A 21,490-nucleotide genomic window follows, 5' to 3' on the forward strand; every position below is an offset into this window, starting at 1 on the left:
TATTGCCTCGTTAAAGATCCCATCTCTTAGCACAGTCACATTCTGAAATATATGGAGTTCGGTTTTCAACCCGAATTTTGGGGGAACACAATGCAGCCATAACGAAATTAAATGAGATAATGTAATTAAAGTTACTGGCACTGTTCTCTTTCCTTCTTTGCCTAGCCCCTCACTGATGCATTTTCCTGGAACACTGACTGTGGCTCTCTTTATCTTTGCCTCTCCTTTCTTCTGAGATGCCATGTGCTTGGAGTTTTAAACAGCACGTGTGTGCAGTGGTTCCGAAAGCCAAGTGTCACACGCCTTTCTCATTGCAGAGTGCCAGACCACTGTTTTCCAATTGTCCAGGGGGTGTCTGCATGTGCACACCTGACCGGTAACCAGCACACGTGACTAGTCTAAAATCACATGCCTTCACTCCTCTTTCATCCTTTATCATTGTCAACACACCCAGCCAGCTGCCCAAGCTCCAGTGCCTATGCTTGTCTCTCTCCGTCCCCTTCCACTTCACTCTGATTGATCACCCCATGTAATTCAGCCTATTCTACTGTCACTAGATTTTCGGAGCAGTCAATTCATCTCTCTCTCTCTCCGTTTGTAATTACATGAGTTTAAGACCTTTTCTTTTGTCTTCCCCTTGTTTCTTTGCGTGTTGTTTTGCCCATGTCCAGTAACTCTGCCATAGGAGCTATTTTTCTGAAGTCTAGTCTAATCCTCTCCACCTAAATTTTCAGTGTTCCTCCTCATTGCTAAAAAGATAAACAAACCCCTTGTATGGAAAACAGATTCCTTTCTACCCTGCTCCTACCAGATACCTCTGTCACCTGCAGCCACACCTCATCCCCTGTGTGGAAAGTACCTTGATATCCTTTTAAGATTTGGTTTGATGCTTCTTCTCTATGATGCATTCCCTGAGCTTTCTTCTTCTCCTTCTTCTTCTTTTTTAAGTCATGGTCATTTTTTATTTTTATTTATTTTTGAATGAGAGAAAGATTTTCAACAGAGTCTCACCATGCCATGATCCTCCTGCTTCAGCCTCTCGGCTACAATGACAGGTGGGTACTGGTGTGCTGGAGTGTCAGCCTTGGTCACTCTCAGAACTCAGGCCTCCCTGTGGTTCCAGCATCACATAGCAGAACCCTACTGCCTACACCACCACTGCTGAGCCCTTTTTTTGTTTTTCCTTTCGTTTTTGTTTTTAGTAATGGTAAAATACACATGACATAAAACTTACCATTTTTAAGCGTACAATTTGCTGATATTAGTTGTATTTACGAAGTTGTGCAGCTGTTACCACTGTCCGTTTTCAGGATATTTTTTATCACTCCCCAGCAGAAACTCTGTAGTTGTTAAGCAGTAACATTCCCATTGCTCCCACCTTCCAGCTCCTGGTAACCACTAATCTACCTTCTATCTACTTGCCTGTCCTAGATATTTTAGAGAAGTGAAATTATGCAGTATTTTCCTTATGTCTGGCTCATTTCACTTAGCATAATGCTTTTAAGGTTCATCCATGTTGAACGAGTATCAGAGTTTCATTTCTTTTTAATATAGGCCTTCTTTTCATTTACATTGGTGGTGCTTTTCATCCATTATATGAATCAACCACATTTTGTTTATTCATTTCTCAGTCAATGAACATTTGGGCTATTTCTACCGTTTGGGTATTGTGAACAGTGCTGCCATAGACATTCAGATACTGAATGCATGTGAGCAGACACAACAGATCAAGTATCATATCTATTTGAGTCCCTGTTTCAGTTCTTTTGGGTATGGACCTAATAATGGAATTGTTAGATTCCCCAGCTTTTTAAGTTAATTTCTTCCTTTCATTTTCCCAAAGCACACTGCCTATGTCTCCACTGTGGTGTTTGACGTACTGTAAATGATTTATATTTATATTCTTACCTCCTTGGACGATGTCTAACCCCTAGACAGCACACAGGCCACTACCTGGGATTATGTAGGTCATCATTATACATCTCTGGAGTGATTAATGAACAAATGAAAGAGCAATCCCTCCAACTAACCATTCCGATTATGGGCAGGGGGACTAAACATGCTAAAATGTGCTTGTTGTTAAGGCCTGTTCATGCTCAGCTTCCGAGGAGAAAAAGCTTCCTAATTGAGTAGGGTGGGAAAAGTGAAAAATTCAGAGACAAGACACTTTCTTTGCAGAAGAGGCTCCAAGGAACAGCTTGAAGTACTTGATTTCCACCCACATTCTGAAATATCAACCATATGTAGTCAAGGTTGTGACACACATTTTCAGCTGAGTTTTTTTAATGCAGATTCCCAGTTTTAAAAAATCGTATGAAACTTGTGTTCCCTGCCTTTAGACATTCCGCCCAGCTGCTATGCTGATAGAACGGTCATCTGACTTTGGGAGAACCTGGGGCGTGTACAGATACTTCGCCTATGACTGCGAGAGCTCGTTTCCAGGCATTTCAACTGGCCCCATGAAGAATGTTGATGATATAATTTGTGATTCCCGATATTCTGACATCGAACCCTCAACAGAGGGAGAGGTTTGTTTGCTTCTGTGTTTTATGTTGTACTTCAAATCTACTTTTTGGTCATTGGAAAAATACTAATTATGCCTATATCTATTTTTAGGTGATCTTTCGTGCTTTAGATCCTGCTTTCAGAATAGAAGATCCTTATAGCCCAAGGATACAGAGTAAGCCTGTTTTCTAATCAAAGTATTAAGCAGAAACAACAATCGTGAAATAAGTGTCACCCAGAATCTAAATATTCAGGGTTGAATCCGCCTTCTTCATTTTCCTCCTTCCTCTGCAATACGCTACCAGAAGCTCTTGAAATTAGCAATAATCAGACTCTTCGCCGTTGGGTAACACGTTTTGCTAAGAGTAAAATATTTATGTTATAAGTACTCAATTAAGCTGGTTACAAGACCTTATTTATTACTTTGCTCAGTGTATTAGAGTATAGATTAAGCTGTTATAATGAACTATCCAAAAAATAGTTATTCAAATAAAATAGAAGTTTCTTTCTCTTTTATGAAATCAGTCAGAGGTATTTCCAGAGAAGAAATGGAACTCAGTTGCCACAGTTAGGCTTATCAGATAAACTATAGGATGATGTGCAGTTAAATTTGAATTGTAGACAAACCAAAAAAATTTTTTTCCAGTTTTTGGCAGGGCATGTGCACTTGACAGAGAGAAAGAGACAAGAAGGGGAAGAAAGTGCCCCACCCTCCCATGGCAAATGGTCATGGTCATGCCACAGTCTCTTCTCTGCTATTTCTCTCTCCGGTCAGGATTTTGGACACATATGCACTCATGCCTAGTGTGTGTGTGTGTGTGTGTGTGTGTGTGAGTGTGTGTGTGTGTGTTTATTTTTTTTTTTTAAGTTTTTTGCTATAGGGCACATGCACTCACTAGAGAAAGTCAGAGAAATGGTTAGAGGGAAAGTGAGAAATCACCCCCCAGGGGGATGGCCATGCCTCAATCCCTTCTTTTTCCTCTCAGGCTTTTGGGCATGTATGCATGGTGTGCATGGTGAGATATTCAAGCTGCCAGATCCAGGACTCAAACCTCAGATGGCCATGTGGAAGTCTAGGGCCTTAACCATCACGTCACCTGCTGGCTCCATCCAGTGTTTTTTTTTTTTAAGCCACTAGGTCTGAAGTGTAGAGTTGGCCATGTGGAATCAGGCTGCCTTAACCACCAGGCCACAGAGCCAGCTCTCTTTGTTTTGTTTTGTTTTAATAAAGCTACATTCCATATAATATTTGAGACTGGTACAAGAGTGTTTCATGAACTTATTTCTGGGTTAATATAGCTATATCCCATGTGATATTTGGGACATTTTTATACAAAGAAAAAAATGTTTATCTCCCATTCAAATTTAACTAAGTGACTTTTATTTTTATTTGCTCAATCTGGAAACTCTGGCTACATGGCCACCCAGTTTCCAGGCCCCTTCTGTTCTATAGTCTTTGTCCATGTAGTTAGACCACCACAACCATGTCCTGACCCAAACTGTGGGAGAGGAGGAAGTAGAAGGCAAGTAACTTCAGTTTAAACATGACACGTAGGAGTTGTAGACCTCACTTCTGTTCACCTTCCATCAGCCAAAACTGATCACATGGCTATGTTGTAGGGAACACTAGGTGGCTTTGCACTCTGCTAAAACTCTTGGCTAGGGCTATTATTGTTAAAGGAGAAAGGGAAGAAAGAATGTTGAGGGAACATTAGAAGTCTTGGCCATGTTCAGTATACTCAGTAAGGTGAGGGCTATATTTCCCTTTAATAGATAGGTACTTTGAGCTCAGAGCCAGAATAATATGCATATGGTACTGGGACTGTTCAAAGGCAGTGAGATCTTACACCCATATGCTATGATTCTCGGTTCAGGGCTCTTTTTAACATTCAGCACCTATGCTTATGTTACTGCCGAATTACATTTTAATCTTCCTGGAAGGAAAAATATGTAATAATCAGAGAATAGGCTTTGGAGTGAGACCTAATTATAAATTCCAGTTTTTTCATATAGTAACTATGTGACCTGGGACAAGTAACTTAAAAGTTATTTTATGGGACCAGCAGTTGGTGTAATGGCTATGTTGCTGGATTCCCATGTAGTCAACTGCGGTTCAAGTCCCAAACCCAGTGGCTTAAATTCATACCGGGTGCGTGTGTGTACATACCCAACATCCCGAGAGGAGAATGGGGGAGAAGGGATTGAAGCTTGACCAGGCCCCATCTGGGGGGGGTTGATTTCTCACTTTCTGTCTCTCTGTTTCTCTCTGTCTTCCTGGTGAGCACACACTCCCTATAGCCAAAACCTCTCACTAAAAAAAAGAAAGGGTATTTTAGCCCTTTTTGTTGTTTTGTTATAAGGCACATGTTCTCATCAGAGAGAATGGATGAAGGTGTGAAATCTCCCTTTGGTGGTGATGACCATGCCTCAGTTTGTTTTCCTCTTTTATCCTTTCAGGATTTTGGACATGCACACACATGTGCCTGGCATGATTTTTCAGTCCTCTGGGTGCAGGACTCAAACTGTGAAGCTAGCCATGTGGGTTCCAGGTCTTTAACCTCCATGCCACCTGCTGGCCCTTAGCATTTTTTATAATCCATTAATGGAGATAGTCATTTGACCTTAGGGTTGTTATTGGAGGGAAAATGAATTGATATTTGTAAACAGCCAATCAGAATGCCTGACATAGAAAGTGTTCAGTAAATTGAAGCTGCTGCTGTTTCTGTGTATGTTGCCATCAGCCACATTTAGGTCTTGCACAGAAATGGTCCTTTATGTCAGAGGGAAAGGGTGAGATTTCCTCCATGCTATGACATTTCTACCAGTTGAACAGAGGCAGGGCTGATTCTTGATGATATTTGCCAACTGTGCATGGCCTATTTTCATCTGAGACCCTACAGAATTTCTAAGCTTGACACATGGAAGAATAGAGTGGAAGGAGTCCAGGGAATAGTGCCAGAAAAGTGCTGCTTCCCAACTCAAATTAATTTTACATGTGGCCCAGACTGTCTCTGGTTGGCAGTTTACTCATTCATTCTATTGTAAAACAAATATTTAATGGCATGCCCAGCCCTGTGCCAGTTTCTGAGTGAGCTGCAAGGGTTTCTTTCCACATCTCAAGCTCCAGCTGTGAGAAACATCTGCATGGGCTCCAGGACAAGAACCACCTAAGTCCTTAAAAGGACTCATCATCTGCTCCTTTTTAGTTGAAATTTGTGAGACTTGGAGAATGTGTTGCCTTTCTGATTTCAATTCTCTTTGTCTTTTGTGGTTAAATGGCATCAGAACATTTATTTCTGTATTATAGCAGCATCCATGTTCATCTGATCATGCTTTTGATTTGCTTTGTAGTCAAGGGCACAGTATCTCTTTAGTTGGTCCTATTGTCAAAAACTCTGAGACTCACTTTTAAAGTGATTTGGCCCTTAGAACAGCCGTCAGTATGAGACTTAGTTGTTGTTAAATATGGGTGGGGGGGCATATTTGCTCTTCTGAGGGCTTCCACAAAGACCAGTTCAAGGGTTTCTAAATACTCCAGCTGCTCTTCAAGCTTGTTGTTTGGCCTCACATCAATAGGCACTTGTGTTCATTTTGTGCAGGAGGATTTGTGCAGGAGGAAATGTTGGCATTCAGGACAGCCATTCAGAAAAGGAGTACCACAGTTCCTCTGTTTAGTTTTTGACTTTACAAAGAGCTCGATTTAATGCATGGACTTTCCCTTTGCACCCACAGCCATGTCTATAGGCTTCATTGTAAGCTACGCATATATTATAAGGATTTAAAATTGTATTTGGACTTTGAACACATCAAATGCACTGGGCCACTGTCCTATTGTGTTGGAAGTGGTAAGAATGCATCGGTGTAAAATGAAAGATCTTAGGAGCAATTTCAAGCTACAGAGCTCAGTGAGAGGGCAGATGGACAATCAGTTTGTTAGGATCCACTTCAGCTAGGCTATCTTAGTCATGAAAAACACCAGTGGATGAGGTTGACTAGCTCTTGGTTTATCCAGTTACGATAGAATGTAACTGATCACTCCACTTCTATCATATAGCATAGATCTACAGTCCTAGGAAGAAGGAAAAATACAGCAAGAGAAACTGAGCTTCATATGGGTTATATCTAGGAGAAAGCAATTTGCCCTAATATTCCATTCCATGACCCTTATGTCACGTAATTATATTGGCAAATGTGGAAACATTTTGTAAAACTAGGACAGAATGCTCTACTTGGAAATGTTGCTTAAAAACTTAAGTGAGGAGCCAGGCTATGGCATGTTGGTTGGGCTGGATTCCATATGGCTTACAGTGAGGGTTTGAGGCCTGAACCCAGTGGCTTGAGTGACATGCCAGACACATGTGTGTCCATGCCCAAACTCCCAAAGGAGGGAATGATAGAGAAGGGAGAGGAGTGTGACCCTGGCCCACGGTGGTGCTTTCTCACTTTCTTTCTCTGTCAAGCATGTGTACCCTCTGGCACATTATTATTAAAACATTTCATTGAGATTTTCTCTCCCTAGATTGTAGTTATTCTATAGTATTAAGTCTATTTTGGTACATTGCATTTTGCATAAATGGTGGGAAATTTCAGACAATATTTACCCTTCAAAAATGGGCACAAAAATATGTTCCTAACTATCTTGTGATAAGGATGAGAATCGGAGTGCCTTTGAGAAGTCATTTCTCACCTGATGGAATTTTCCAATTTTGAAATTGATACCAATTGCTGTGGGAACTAGATGGTCTTGCAGTACTTTAAATTTCTTGATGCCAGCGGTTCCAGCAGAAATACAGCTGCATTCTTATCATTTCTCCACTTCTGTACTTCTTCCTGAAATGTGGGTCTGCAAACGTGGTATCATCATCACAGAGCAGACAAACTGATGAAAAGGTAACAACCTTCCCTCCCTTCAGGAATGCTCACATAAGCATTTACAACGGTGACCATCTGTTAGGGGTCTTCAGAAAGTTCATGAAAAAATGCATATTATGAAAAAAATGCATAGATTTCAATTTTGTTTGTGGCAAAATGAATTTATAATTTCATTTTCCCTCCAACTTTTTAAAATCCCCTCACTACATTGTGAGGGAAATGAGAGTAAATGTCACTTAAACCATTTCCATTTGCCCTGGGTTTTTTTTTTTTCCTAAAGAGAAACAACATTGTATAATTGCAAAAGAATTGTCACTTGTTTGACCACACTTTTAATCTTGTTGGTGACCTTCCTAGATCTATTAAAAATCACCAACTTGAGAATCAAGTTTGTGAAACTGCATACTTTGGGAGACAACCTTTTGGATTCCAGAATGGAAATCAGAGAGAAGTACTATTATGCAGTTTATGATATGGTGGTTCGAGGAAATTGCTTCTGCTATGGCCATGCCAGCGAATGTGCTCCTGTGGATGGATTCGATGAAGAAGTGGAAGGAATGGTGAGTAAGCATTGCTGGCGGCTTTCTCCTTTAAAGGGGTGGCCCCAAAATGCAAATCGAAACTGGTCTTACCTTAAGTCTTTTGGTTTCATAGGAGTGTTAGTTTTTCAGAGTTGCAGCCAGCCCTTGGCACCATACTGGTGATTGAGTGTTGATTTCTCTTTGAAGAGCTTCTTGGACTATGGAAATATACAGACTGCTCACTTCATAGATACTGGATTAAGTTTTGGAATTTGCTGCAGGCTGTTGCTGAAGTAGATATTTTAGTCAAGAAGGATTAAAAAGTTGTCTAAATAACAATTGAGGCTGCCTTTATACTGAGGGAGATTAAAAACCACAAGCATTCAGTCTTTATGCTAGAAAGTATAAGTTTATCCCAGCCCAAAGAAACTGGAAGTGTTAACCCAGATTCATGGGATATTATGTAGAGATGAAATGGAGTTTGTTTCTATCCTTTTCTTCACATTTCATTCCTTTCCCACTTTTATGCTGAGTTTGTGAAATATGTCTGTTTGGGAAATTTGGGATGTGGGTGATTTGCCAAATGGCTAAGGAGAGTTAGGATAGTCTGTAAGTTTCTAGGAGGATTTTTGTAGAACCGTAGGATTTTAAAGCCAGATAGGACTTGGAAAAATCACCTAAACCAACTGTCCTGACAGAAGAGACCAGAGGTTAAGTAATTTGGGAAAGGGCTCAATGTAAGTGATGAGCAGCTGGTGGGAAATCAAATCCAGCTCTCCCGACTGCCCCTGGGCTCCTTCCACTAAAGTGTAGGCGTCCCTTCTTGATGAAGAGAAGGGTGTGCCTGGCTTGCTTGCTTTTTGCCTTTTGAAGGATTGTTGCTCCTTGTCAAGGTAGGTGCAGAATGACGTGGATTCAGTCCTTCTAAATCTTCTGCCCTCCCTTCACTCTAGTTACCACTTTCATTGCATAAACAAAGTGGAATGTTTAACAGAGCCCAAAGGGAAGGACGTGTCTCTAATCTAATGCCGCATCTTTCAGAGTATGCTAGGGAGATGGTGCTTATTTTACAGTGTAACAATCTGCTGGGTAGTTCATGTCATGTCACTGTCGAGGGTCTCACCATACACTGTACTGTTTCCTCAAAACTGCGGTTTGAGTCCCGGACCCAGTGGCTTGAAACTCACACCGAGTGTGTATGCGTGTATGCCCAAAACCTCAAGGGAGAATGGAAGAGAAGGGATTGCAGTGTGGCCCTCCTCTGGGGGCGGAGAGGAGGGGGTTCTCCAAGGGCTTAAACTGTGATCTGTGCATGGATTTCTACCACGATTTACCTTGGAGACCTGCTAAGGTCGAAACTGTAGGGTCTTGGGGTGTGTGCTTTGGAACTGTTTTTTGGTTCATGTAAAAACAGCTAGTAATGAGAAGATTGTAGTCTTCTGCCAACTGCATCCCTGCCAAGGTGGGTCCAGGATGGACCTGTCTTCCCTGTTTGTGAATTCCATTCTTTAGAAAACAAGAGTTAAGGTGAGGTGCCATACACATACAGATTTGGTAGACCAAAATAATTTATCATTTCTATACTTCAGGGCTCTTAAGTATGCCTTACAGTGACAAATGCAAACTAGTTCATTGTGGGCCTCTTGTGAAGTGTATGTCTTTTGGTTTTCTTTAGATTTTATATTCTCTTACATAAAAAGAAAAAAGTAATGTAAATTTGGTAAATGGTTAATTTTTAACATTTTTTTGTGGTTGGAAAAAAGCATTAAGTACTATGTCTGACGTGAAAAACAAAATAAGCTAACAAAAACCTTTTTAAAATAAATGATTGTCTGATCTAGGGATAAAACTTGCCGTGATGTGTCTTGGTTCCCAGGTGATAAGTATACATTTAGTTATGTACTATACTATCTTTTGTGGATTTCTATTATAATTTTTAAACTCTAATTAAAAAATAAGTAACTAAACTTGCTAGTCTGGGTTATTAGATACTCAATAAAATATTTATTGAGCATCTGTTATGTAATAGAACTATTCTTTTTTAGAGAGAGGTTTTTGCTATATAGCACATACACTTGCCAGAGAGACTGAAAGGGAGACCCCCCCACGGAGAAGGGCCACACTGCAATCCCTTCTATTTCATTCTCCCTTGAGGTTTTGGGTATGTACGCATACACACCCGGTGTGAGTTTCAAGCCATTGGGTCCAGGACTCAAACCACAGCTGCCATGTGGGAGTTCAGCAACATAACCATTACGCCATATGCTGGCCCCTGTAGTAGAAACTATTCTAGAGATGGGGTATATAACCGTCAGCAAGACAGCTAGTACTGGTTGAGTGTAGAGAGAAAACAAAAACAGAAAAACTTTTCTGTGAGCCTGAGGTTAGGGTGAAAGGTGGTTTTACGTTGTGAATCGATTGTGGAGAAAATTTGGCCACTAGTTGGTTTCTGATTATGCTCTTCCCTGTTTCATAAATTTCAAGGTGCATGGACACTGCATGTGCAGGCATAATACCAAGGGCTTAAACTGTGAACTGTGCATGGATTTCTACCACGATTTACCGTGGAGGCCTGCTGAAGGTCGGAACAGCAATGCCTGTAAAAGTAAGTCTCAGTCGAGGACATGTTTAATCCATTATGACTGCAGGATCTGTTTCCGGGTTAGAGGTACTCAAACAGTGGACTAGTCTGTAGATGTTCTGTCCTTTTCCCAGCTTCACTTTGGTCCTTCTAGGAGACTCAGGATATCCATTTACTTAAGTTAATAAGTTAATATTTACTGTGTGCTACCTATGTGTTTGGGACTGATCCAGATACTTTGGTAACTATAGTACAAGACTAGGCGATGTTCCTGACCTGGTTTTAAGGCAAGATGACCATAAGTGAAAATGAAATAAAAATATGACTGTAATCAGTAAGGTCCAGGATAAGAAGTAGAGTTTTGGGCCTTGTTTCCATGCCAGCCCAGCTATAGCCTCGGGCATACTTCCATCCATCCCAATGGTATTCTCTGCCCAAAGGTGTCATGTGAACCCACCCCACCCTTCCCCGCACACAGTGATTCTGATATACCGCCCTCCTCTTGAAGACCATGCTTTCTCGTGCTTCTGCTAAGAAAGACTGTTACAGAAACTTTGAAACCAGGGAGAGCTGGAGTGATCAAGCATTGCTGGTAAAACCCAGCTGACCTTTGATAAATACTTAAGGTTGCTTAGATAAAGAGAAGAAAGGAAGAAAGAGGAGGAGGGAGGGAGAAAGGGACTGGGGGAAAGGGAAAGAAAGGTGGGAGGGAATTTGGTTAAGGATAACAATGTGGAGCACAAAGCCACCATGTTCTAGTGGCCACCACCTCAGAGTCTATGCTGGGAAATAATCCTGAGCTTTAATTCTGAGGTTTTGGGAGAGCAGTACTCTGTTAAGCACCAAGGATACATCAGTGGAAAAGATGCAGTCCCTCTCTGCAGGGTGTTCTGTTGCAGCAGACAGACAGACCAGGTGGGAAGGGTAGAGCATAGAGCCCCATGAGGTCCAGAAAGACAGGAGCTTCACTGTGAGAAGACAGGAGGTATTTGTATGCATTACTGAGCATGAGAGTAAGATGATTCAAACTGGATGGGACCAAGATGGCTCTTCAGAAGAATGCTGGTTAGATGGCTGTTAAACAGACCTTAATTCTTACTAAAGAGCTTGGCCTGGTGGGGTGGGAGTGTGGAGGAAGGAAATCAAGCCATCATACCACATTCCTCGAAGCAGGGAGCTCAGACAGGCCTTCCTAGGAATGTATCCTTCAGAAAGTCCTTTTAAGTAGTATCCTTCCATCAAGCTCCACCCTGAGTGGGACCCAGGGGACTCCTTGATGGAATGACAGCCTGCCTTCTGTGACAAGTTTCCAGGGGGACTAGTCCCAAAGGGTTTTCTTTTTTTTTTCTTTTCTTTTCTTTCTGTCTTTTCTTTTTTTTTTTTTTTTTTGAGAGGTTTTTGCTATAGGGCTCACCAGAAAGACAAAGCGAGACAATGAGACAGAAAGCGAGAAATCACCCCCTGAGGGGATGGCCACGCCGCAATCCCTTCTCCTTCATTCTCCTCTCGGGGTCTTGGGCACACATGTACATGCGCCCAGTGTGAGTTTAAGCCACCAGGTTCGGGTCTCAAACTGTGGGCAGCTACATGAGAGTCCAGTGATGTAGCCATTACACCATCTGCTGGTCCCCCAAGGGTTTTCATTTTTAATAACCTAGTCTCCTCCAGAGGTAGCAGATCCTTCCTTGTGTTTATTTAATGAAGTTCACGTATTTAAGGTTGCCAACCTGATTTAGTTTAAACCAGTGTCAACCATGGATGTGTCACCATGAAAGCCATCTTGTTGACTGCCATTTTGCCTGAACTTATCCCCTGGTTTCCGAGCTGAGCTTCCTTCCTACCAACCCCAGCCTGTGTTAGGAAATATATCTAAAGGCTTTTCTTGACCTTGGTCTTATCACACAGAGTGTAACTGCAATGAACATTCCAGCTCATGCCACTTTGACATGGCGGTTTACCTGGCCACCGGCAATGTCAGCGGAGGAGTGTGTGATGATTGTCAGCACAACACGATGGGACGCAGCTGTGAGCAGTGCAAACCCTTTTACTACCAGCACCCGGAAAGGGACGTCCGAGATCCCAATTTCTGTGAACGTATGTTGGGAAATGTCACTACGTGGGACCTACTTCTGGTTACCTTTCAGATGAAACAGCCTGTAGTTGGCATCCTGCTCTCAGAGCTGGTAGAACTAGGAGTCCCAGCGTTGTTACTTAATTGCTATGTAGGATGCCCAGAGTGGAATTTACTTGGGAGTCAGTCCTCTTTAGTCTATTTGTATGGGATCTGAAGAGAGAAAAGGAATATGTATTTTATACAAATACATGTTATGTTTCCTGGTGCTTTAACCTGATGCTTTTCATTCTTAGGATGTACATGTGACCCAGCCGGTTCTCAGAATGACGGAATTTGTGACAGTTACACGGATTTTTCCTCTGGTCTCATTGCTGGTCAATGTCGGTGTAAATTATACGTGGAAGGAGAACATTGTGATGTTTGCAAAGAAGGCTTCTATGACTTAAGTGCTAAAGATCCATTCGGCTGTAAATGTAAGTCTGTTTGCCAATAGGTTTGGGATTCTCCTGTGTACATAGTCCCTACTTCCCTTTGCAGTTCTGAAGCTGACTGCTACTTCAGACTCACTTGGTTTCTGTTTCTTCATCTTGTCTTTCATAAAGCTTGTGCTTGCAATCCTCTGGGAACGATTCCTGGTGGGAATCCTTGTGATTCTGAGACCGGTTACTGCTACTGTAAACGTCTGGTGACAGGACAGCACTGTGACCAGTGTCTGGTAGGTAAATCCTCATTACGTGGCCTGGGTAGTTTGTGCGTATGACATGTTTTCATAGACAAGGCTTTTTGATGTCATAGGTTTTGCCATCAACCTGTATGTAAATGTTAAAAGATGCAAGCAGATGATTCACAAAACAGGAATTACTAATGGATAATTTGACAAGATGTTCATCATCACTGTTGGAATTATGAACTAAAATCACAATGATATACCACTCTGGCAGACTAAATTAATAAAAGATTTTTTCTCCTTCTTTCTTTCTAGATTTTTTTTAAGAATTATTTTATTTAAATTTATTTATTTATTTATGTTAAAGAGGGACAGAGTGACAGAGAGAGAGAGAGAAAGTGAAAAATTAAGCCACCAGGTCTGGAACCTCAAACCCAGTCGGCTGTGTAGGAGTCTAGCACTCTTAACCAGTACGCCAACTGCTGGCCCCAAGGTTTTTAAGAATGGGAATGCTTACTGTTAGGACATAATGAGGTGTGCTGGTAGTTGTTTGCTGCTGATGAAATACAAATCGGTATATCCTTTGCGAAAGCATTTTGGAGTTGTGTGTCGGTAGCCTGTAGAAATGAGCATACCCTTTGCCCCCTGAATCCCATTTCTGTCCCACTTCTGGGACTCTACCCTAATGAGATTACAAAACTGGACAAAGATGTATTCACCAGAATACTCATTGCATGTTTTACTAATCACAACAAAAAACTTGGAAGCAATATCAGGAAAACCAGTTAAGTAAATTTGGGGTATCTATACAATGCGATATTTGGTGGCCATCAAAAATAACAATGGGGGAAATGTTTGCACTGTTAAATATATATCTGTTACATAAATGTGAATGTATGTATGTATAAACCACTGGATGTGAATAATATCTTGATCTGGAAGTAAATACACCAAAAAAGTTTGCTGTAATGCTTCTAAGTAGATTATGAGAATTTTTTTTTTACTTGAAGGTTATTTTAAAAATTATTCTATATCTTTCATCACATTCTTTTTTTTTTTTTTAAACCTCTGGTGATTGTGTGTGTGTGTGTGTGTGTGTGTGTGTGTGTGATTTCAAGGGTAAGGTATGGGTTTCTCAATTATGCCTACACCATGAAATAATCAAATCAATGATATATACATATTCACCTTCTTCACTATTGAACACTGTATTATGTTGTGCCTATTTAAGACTAGTTCTACCATTTTTTTGTTATCTGTTCTTTATATATATATATATATATATTGAGTGGTTTGAATGGTTAATAGTTTTTACTTTGCTATGGAACACCATTCCGTAACCTCTTCCCCTTATTTACATAGACTCTTGTGTGTCCCTGAAAAATTTTCTCCTGAATTCCCAGCTCACCCCCTTTTATGACATTCTTATATTGCTTTTATGATTTGGGGGATCCACTGGTCTCAAATTATGTTTATGATCACCAAACATTTATATTTATATATAGTCCTGAATCTTACACTAGAGTTCTAAAAGTCTGATTTAAATTGGTGAACCTGATTTTATCTGCTCATTTTTGAGATGCTGAGAGATCTTCTTCCCTCTGTAGATACCATCCCATTTCTTTTATTTCCTTTTTTCATGTTTCCAAGATTCAGTTACCTTCTCACCTCTCAGCTGGCAGGACAGTCCTAGCTTTATACTGTTTCCACAGAGATGAACGCTCGATGGGCTTTCTTTATGGGTTTATGACAGATTGAACTGAGAGGAAATTTAAGGCATGCCAAATATTTGCCGTAACTTTCTTATTGCTAGAGAAATTCTGGTTAAAAAAACTGTTACTTTTTCTACTCACTCATGTGAATTGTTAGATGAAGGTTATACACAGGGCAAAGAAAATAGTCTGTAATGTGGAACCCTCTGGCTGCAGACTGGCACCTTGGGTTTCCTTCCTCAGATATGCCTGCCTCTCAGTGACGTCTGTTTTCATGGGGAAAGTGAATGTTGGAATAATCAAAACACGCCGTAACTTGAGTCGATTGTGTAATTATAGGAAACTACCTTTAACTGTTTAATCTTTTGTTCTGCAGCCAGAGCATTGGGGGTTAAGCAATGATTTGGATGGATGTCGACCTTGTGACTGTGACCTTGGGGGAGCATTAAACAATAGGTAAGTGGGACTTCACTCAAGCTCCTGTACACAGTCATCCAAGAAAGGCATGGCTTATAGGCAAGGTATGAGGTTCAGTTCACTCCTAAGAATATAGGCAAAATATATTTATCGTTGGTCTAATGCCTAGTCATCACTTCTACCTGGGATTTCAATGTATTGAAAGATTGTTTTTTATTCCAAGAGTTAGCTTTGAAATCTTCTAGTAAATTTGTGTTTCTTGGTTTTTAATGGTGGCGTCACTTATTTTTGTACTTTTTGTACTTTCACTTTATTTTGTACTTTCACTTTTCAGTATTTTTTTAAACCAAGGAAGCTATGTATTTCCATGGTTAAAAAAAAAAAAAACTTCAAAAAATTCAGACAGATATCAAATGAAAAGCAGCTACTTCTTTTCCTGTCTTTTCCCCAAGTCAAGTGCCTAAAAGTGCCTAATAACAGGTGCTGCATCTCTGGAAATTAGTAATAGTATTCAATATACCTGTGAAAAACATTTTTTTCTTTCTTTTTAAATAAAATAAAATGATACAGTAGGTTTTTATTTTTAACCAAACAAATACAAAGAAAAAAGCAACCCATGATTTTCCATTTACCTTTCCTGACTTTTTTGAAAATTAAAGTAATATATATATTATATGCTGAAACTTGCTTCATTCACATGGAGAACTATTTTAATATCAACATGTGTTCATCTACATCTTTTTAATAATTTTTTTCACATTCTACTATGTGAAGTGCCATGATTTATTGGATTATTTAGGTGTTTTTTTGTATTTTAAAATGTTTCAGTGAATATCCATATAGATTTATCTTGATGAATGTTTGTAGATATTTCTAAAGGCTAGGTTCCCAGTGATGGAATGCCTAAGTCAAACAACATGTGCATTTTTAAATTTTAATAAAGCATGTCAGATTGTTCCAAATAGATTGTACCAGTTTTCTTTTCTACCAAGTCCCTGCTATTCCAAAAGCAGTTTGTATCATTAAAGACTTTATTTTATGTCAATCAAAATATTAGAAAATGGACTCCTGTTTTGATTTGTGTAGAGAATCTTTTCATGTTCCAGAACCAGCAGTTGGCATAATGGCTATGTTGCTGGACTCCCATGTAGTCGACCATGGTTTGAGTCCTGGACCCGGTAGCTTAAACTCATGCTGGGCGCATGTGCTTGCGTGCCCAAGATCCTGAGAGGAGAATGGAGGAGAAGGGATTGCGGCATAGCCATTCCCCCGGGGAATGATTTCTCGATTTCTATCTCTCTGTCTCACTCTTTCTGGCGAGTGCATGCACCCTATAGCAAAAACATCTCCAAAAATAAAAAGGAGAGAATCTTTTCATGTTTTTAATTTCTGCTTTTTTTGCAACTTCCATTATATGTAATGAAAATTACACATAATTATTTTTAGTTACTTATATATGCCAGTATTCCTTGAATAGATGAAACACAAAGCTCTACCAAAATATGCATTTAGCAAAGTGTTAAATTCATGGGTACTGAAAAACTACCTTTGAGTCAAAGAAATGTCAATCTCTGTTACTGGATCGAAATCAGAACATCTGGTCCAGATAGTGTAAGTGTCTGCTGAGAGAAGAGACAGATGTTTCCTGTGGTCCTAAATCTTCCCAGAGAGAACACACTGAATTCATTGAGCAAACTTCATGTACTGAAAAATTGTCTCTCTTTCAAGGTTATTTCCCAACACTGTAGTAGTCTGAGGAGGAGTGAGATTTTAGGCATCAAGAACATGTTGTTTTGGCTTTTTTGTTTGGGTTTGTTCTGTTCCAGATCGTGCAGTAGACTCAGTACAGCATGTAGCCTGTGACGCTCCAGTGTGAATTTCTGTTCTTAGAAAACCTCCAGAGGAGAGGAAGCTAGATAATTCTAAAAGCAGGGAGGACAGACAAGCTGCTATCTGCCTATCGAGTCATTTTCTGACTTTCCTTTGTGACCCCCAGAACACGTGTTAATTCCATCAGTAACTGATTCCTCAATTCAAAGCTGTCATCACTCCTAAAATCCGTCTTGATTAGATGAAAGTAGCATATGTAATTCTCCCAAATTGTGTCATAAACTCAGGAATGTCCTTTACCCTTAGTGATTTCTGTTTCTTGCACTCCTTTCCTTTTTTCCTCTGTTCCACACACTTTCTGTCTGTTTCCACATATACATAGCCCCTGGCCTGCTGTCTAGTCACTCTAGCAAAAATTTATAAAAACCACAATGTATTTATCAAGAGAGTTTGTGAAGCAAAAGATTATAAAGCATATAATCAGTGATCTTTCTAGCATGATTGATGAGATACCCTGTCTTTGGAAATCATTGGTGGGAGAAACATAAACTTTATTATTTTATATCTATATAATTTTATTAACTGTTAGAATATGTGTGTACTTACCAGAAAGAGATAGAGACACAAAGAAAGGAAGAAAGCATCCCCCTCAAGGGATCATGGTCATGTCACAATCTCTTCTCCATCCTGTCAAGATTTGGGTCATGCAAGCACACATGGCCAGTGTGTTTTTCAACCCATTGGATGGGATTCAAACTTCGGTCAGCTATGTAGGACTCAGCTCCCTTAACTATTAGGCTGGCCAAACCTGGCAGCTTAAAGGCTTGAAATTCACACCAGGCATGTGTGCATGCTTGCCCAAAATTCCCAAGAGGAGAATAGAGGAGAAGGTATTGCAGCATGGCCCTCAAAAATGCCTTCTAATTCTATGATGATATAGTATTTTATGATCATTTTCAAAGTTGTTTTCCCAACATTCCAACAAATTCCAAGAAGAATTTCTCTATTTGTCCTTTTGGCTGAGTCTCCTGAAGTACTGATTCTACTAAGACAATGTGTGGCATATAGGTGGCACTGGAAAATGCTTGCTGGATGTTTTGTTGCAAATACCCATAAATATGAAAGGTCTTCAAAAAAATTCTTTAAGGGCTGGGTCAGATTCCACATGACCAACCAAGGTCCAAGCCCCAACCCTGTTGGTTTGAAAAATGCAAGAAGTGTACATGTCGAGGATCCTGATGGGTGGAGAATTAGAAAAAGGATTGCAGTGTGACCAGGCCCTGTGTGGGGAATATCTTTCTGTCTCTCTCTCTCTCTCTCTCTCTCTGCCTCTTTCCTGTGCATGCACAGGTCTTCTTACATTTTAAAAACAAGTTTATGAAAAATTCATATCATGAAAAAACAGTGCATGGATTTCAACAATTCTTTGGACCAAAATAAACTTACGTTTCCATTTTCCCACAAACTTCTCTTATATCTTTTACCTTGACAGTATCTCTTTGCTTTGCCTTGAATGCTTAGTAAGTACTGAGTAAATGTTGATTGTGTAAAAGAATTTGAGAAATAAAAGATTTTTAATATGTTAAAAAACTAAATATGTACTTCTTGGGAGAGACGATCTATAAATATAATCTCAAACACTCCTTATTTACTCTGACCAATGCAGAATTAAGTGTAAAAATCGTTCGAAGTGGAAAAAGTTTTAAAATGTTTTTGGATGGGATTCAAACTTCGGTCAGCTATGTAGGACTCAGCTCCCTTAACTATTAGGCTGGCCAAACCTGGCAGCTTAAAGGCTTGAAATTCACACCAGGCATGTGTGCATGCTTGCCCAAAATTCCCAAGAGGAGAATAGAGGAGAAGGTATTGCAGCATGGCCCTCAAAAATGCCTTCTAATTCTATGATGATATAGTATTTTATGATCATTTTCAAAGTTGTTTTCCCAACATTCCAACAAATTCCAAGAAGAATTTCTCTATTTGTCCTTTTGGCTGAGTCTCCTGAAGTACTGATTCTACTAAGACAATGTGTGGCATATAGGTGGCACTGGAAAATGCTTGCTGGATGTTTTGTTGCAAATACCCATAAATATGAAAGGTCTTCAAAAAAATTCTTTAAGGGCTGGGTCAGATTCCACATGACCAACCAAGGTCCAAGCCCCAACCCTGTTGGTTTGAAAAATGCAAGAAGTGTACATGTCGAGGATCCTGATGGGTGGAGAATTAGAAAAAGGATTGCAGTGTGACCAGGCCCTGTGTGGGGAATATCTTTCTGTCTCTCTCTCTCTCTCTCTCTCTCTGCCTCTTTCCTGTGCATGCACAGGTCTTCTTATATTTTAAAAACAAGTTTATGAAAAATTCATATCATGAAAAAACAGTGCATGGATTTCAACAATTCTTTGGACCAAAATAAACTTACGTTTCCATTTTCCCACAAACTTCTCTTATATCTTTTACCTTGACAGTATCTCTTTGCTTTGCCTTGAATGCTTAGTAAGTACTGAGTAAATGTTGATTGTGTAAAAGAATTTGAGAAATAAAAGATTTTTAATATGTTAAAAAACTAAATATGTACTTCTTGGGAGAGACGATCTATAAATATAATCTCAAACACTCCTTATTTACTCTGACCAATGCAGAATTAAGTGTAAAAATCGTTCGAAGTGGAAAAAGTTTTAAAATGTTTTATATAAGGAGCTGAATGAATTTTTGGTAGTACTGTAAAACCTTAGTAGTTCATGTCAGCTATGCTGACAGCTTAAACTTCTGCATAGTTAAAGAAGAAAGACCTAGTTAATATAAATAATGTGACTCCAGGGTAACCAAGTTTTCTCTAGTAAATTACCTGCTTTAATAACAATAAGAATCAGTAGCAAGGGTTGCTAGGTAAATGCTTACTTGTACATGTTTAAAAACATTGAAAATACTAATATATTTACAGCAGCCTTTAAAATTATTTTAGCAATTACATTTAGAGCTTTCAAATCACTGTTCTTGAGCTTTCTGTACTGAAATCCTCGACCTTCCCTTGATGTTTCAATGACACGTTATTTCTGGACCTCTTTCAGCACTTATTTTATTCCACTTTGTCTTACAGTTGTTTGTATTAAAAAGCTCTCTCTGGACAGAAATGTTATCTTACTTGGTTTTGCATTTCCCTTGGCATCCACATTATTCCTCATAGGTGCTCAATAGTGAGGAACTGATCTTGACCATCTCTGCCTGAGTTTCTTCTTGACATTTGTTACCATCATTTCTGTCCTCTCTCTGCATGTTAAAATCCACTCCAAGCTTCAGGTCTACCTCTTTCTTGAAGTCTTCCTCATCTTCTTCAGTCTAGTGACTCATGCCTTCCTCTATACTCATAGTGCTTTGCTTTTAGCTCTGTCTAGGTTCTTATTGTATTTTGATTTGTTGTATTGGTTCATTGTAATTTCCTTAGGGCAGGGACTATTTTTTCCCATTTTTCTTTGTCCATATACTTTAGCCTGAAATAATGGACTTACCAAGACAGTAAAGATTCATTCAGAGAAAGTGGATAATGTACTAAAATGTGAGGGCAGCAACACCAGGAAATGTAATTGCCAGGGTCAATATTTGCTCAATTAATATTTGTTAAAGAGTATGAGTTTAGCTCATCTTAAAGCAAAGGGTGAGTGCCAGAAAGAGAAGCAATTGTTCTCAGAGGTTGGGTTATGGCAGGGGCAGAAGCCAGTCAGGGAAGGTGGCAACTTGATATAGTAAGACAAGAAGAGAGAATTGTGGGGTTTTGTGAAGGGAAGAGTAGTGCTGTGGTGTAGTGTTGGGGCTATGGTAGACAGAATGGACTGGGCCAGGGAGGGAGAAGAGTTTGAGAGGTCAGTTTAGGAAACTGCTTGAGTAACAGGTTTAGGATGACTCCTGCACTTCGATAGTGGCAGTGACAATGAAAGGAAATTACTAAACTGAGAAACATTTGAAATGAGATTTGAATACTGGGGTAATAGAAAAGGAGGTGACGTCGACAGGAATGTTAAAGCTGCTGACAGAAATAGCAGAGCTGAGGGACCAGCCCCATGGCCTACTGCTTAAAGGAACCAGGTTCCATATGGCCAACCATCAGGCTCAAATTGCAGCAATTTGAAAAACATGCCAGGCATGTATATGTGTGCTCCAAATCCTGACAGGATGAAGAAATGGAGAAGGGATTGCCGCAAGCCTGTGGACACAAAGACTTGTGATGGGCAGGGGTGGTGTTAAGGGAATTCCTTGCACATGATCAGCTTCTCCTGGAATTGCTCCTGTTTAGGATGGTGCTGCAGGTGAAGGGCA

General features: G+C 39.9%; 1 protein-coding gene across 1 annotated transcript in view; it reads left to right on the plus strand.

The window, feature by feature from the left end:
- LAMB1 (laminin subunit beta 1) overlaps positions 1–21,490 on the plus strand; it is an 82,094-nt gene that overhangs the window by 15,040 nt on the left and 45,564 nt on the right. Inside the window, exons 6-13 of the mRNA XM_006161139.3 lie at positions 2,340–2,528; positions 2,617–2,680; positions 7,735–7,937; positions 10,383–10,503; positions 12,385–12,573; positions 12,847–13,026; positions 13,156–13,268; positions 15,309–15,388. Of these exons, the coding sequence (XP_006161201.2) occupies positions 2,340–2,528; positions 2,617–2,680; positions 7,735–7,937; positions 10,383–10,503; positions 12,385–12,573; positions 12,847–13,026; positions 13,156–13,268; positions 15,309–15,388 (1,139 nt within the window). The remainder of the gene's footprint in view (positions 1–2,339; positions 2,529–2,616; positions 2,681–7,734; positions 7,938–10,382; positions 10,504–12,384; positions 12,574–12,846; positions 13,027–13,155; positions 13,269–15,308; positions 15,389–21,490) is intronic.

Source organism: Tupaia chinensis, unplaced genomic scaffold (genome assembly GCF_000334495.1).
Source record: "Tupaia chinensis unplaced genomic scaffold, TupChi_1.0 Scaffold138322_1, whole genome shotgun sequence".
Lineage (NCBI taxonomy): Eukaryota > Metazoa > Chordata > Mammalia > Scandentia > Tupaiidae > Tupaia > Tupaia belangeri.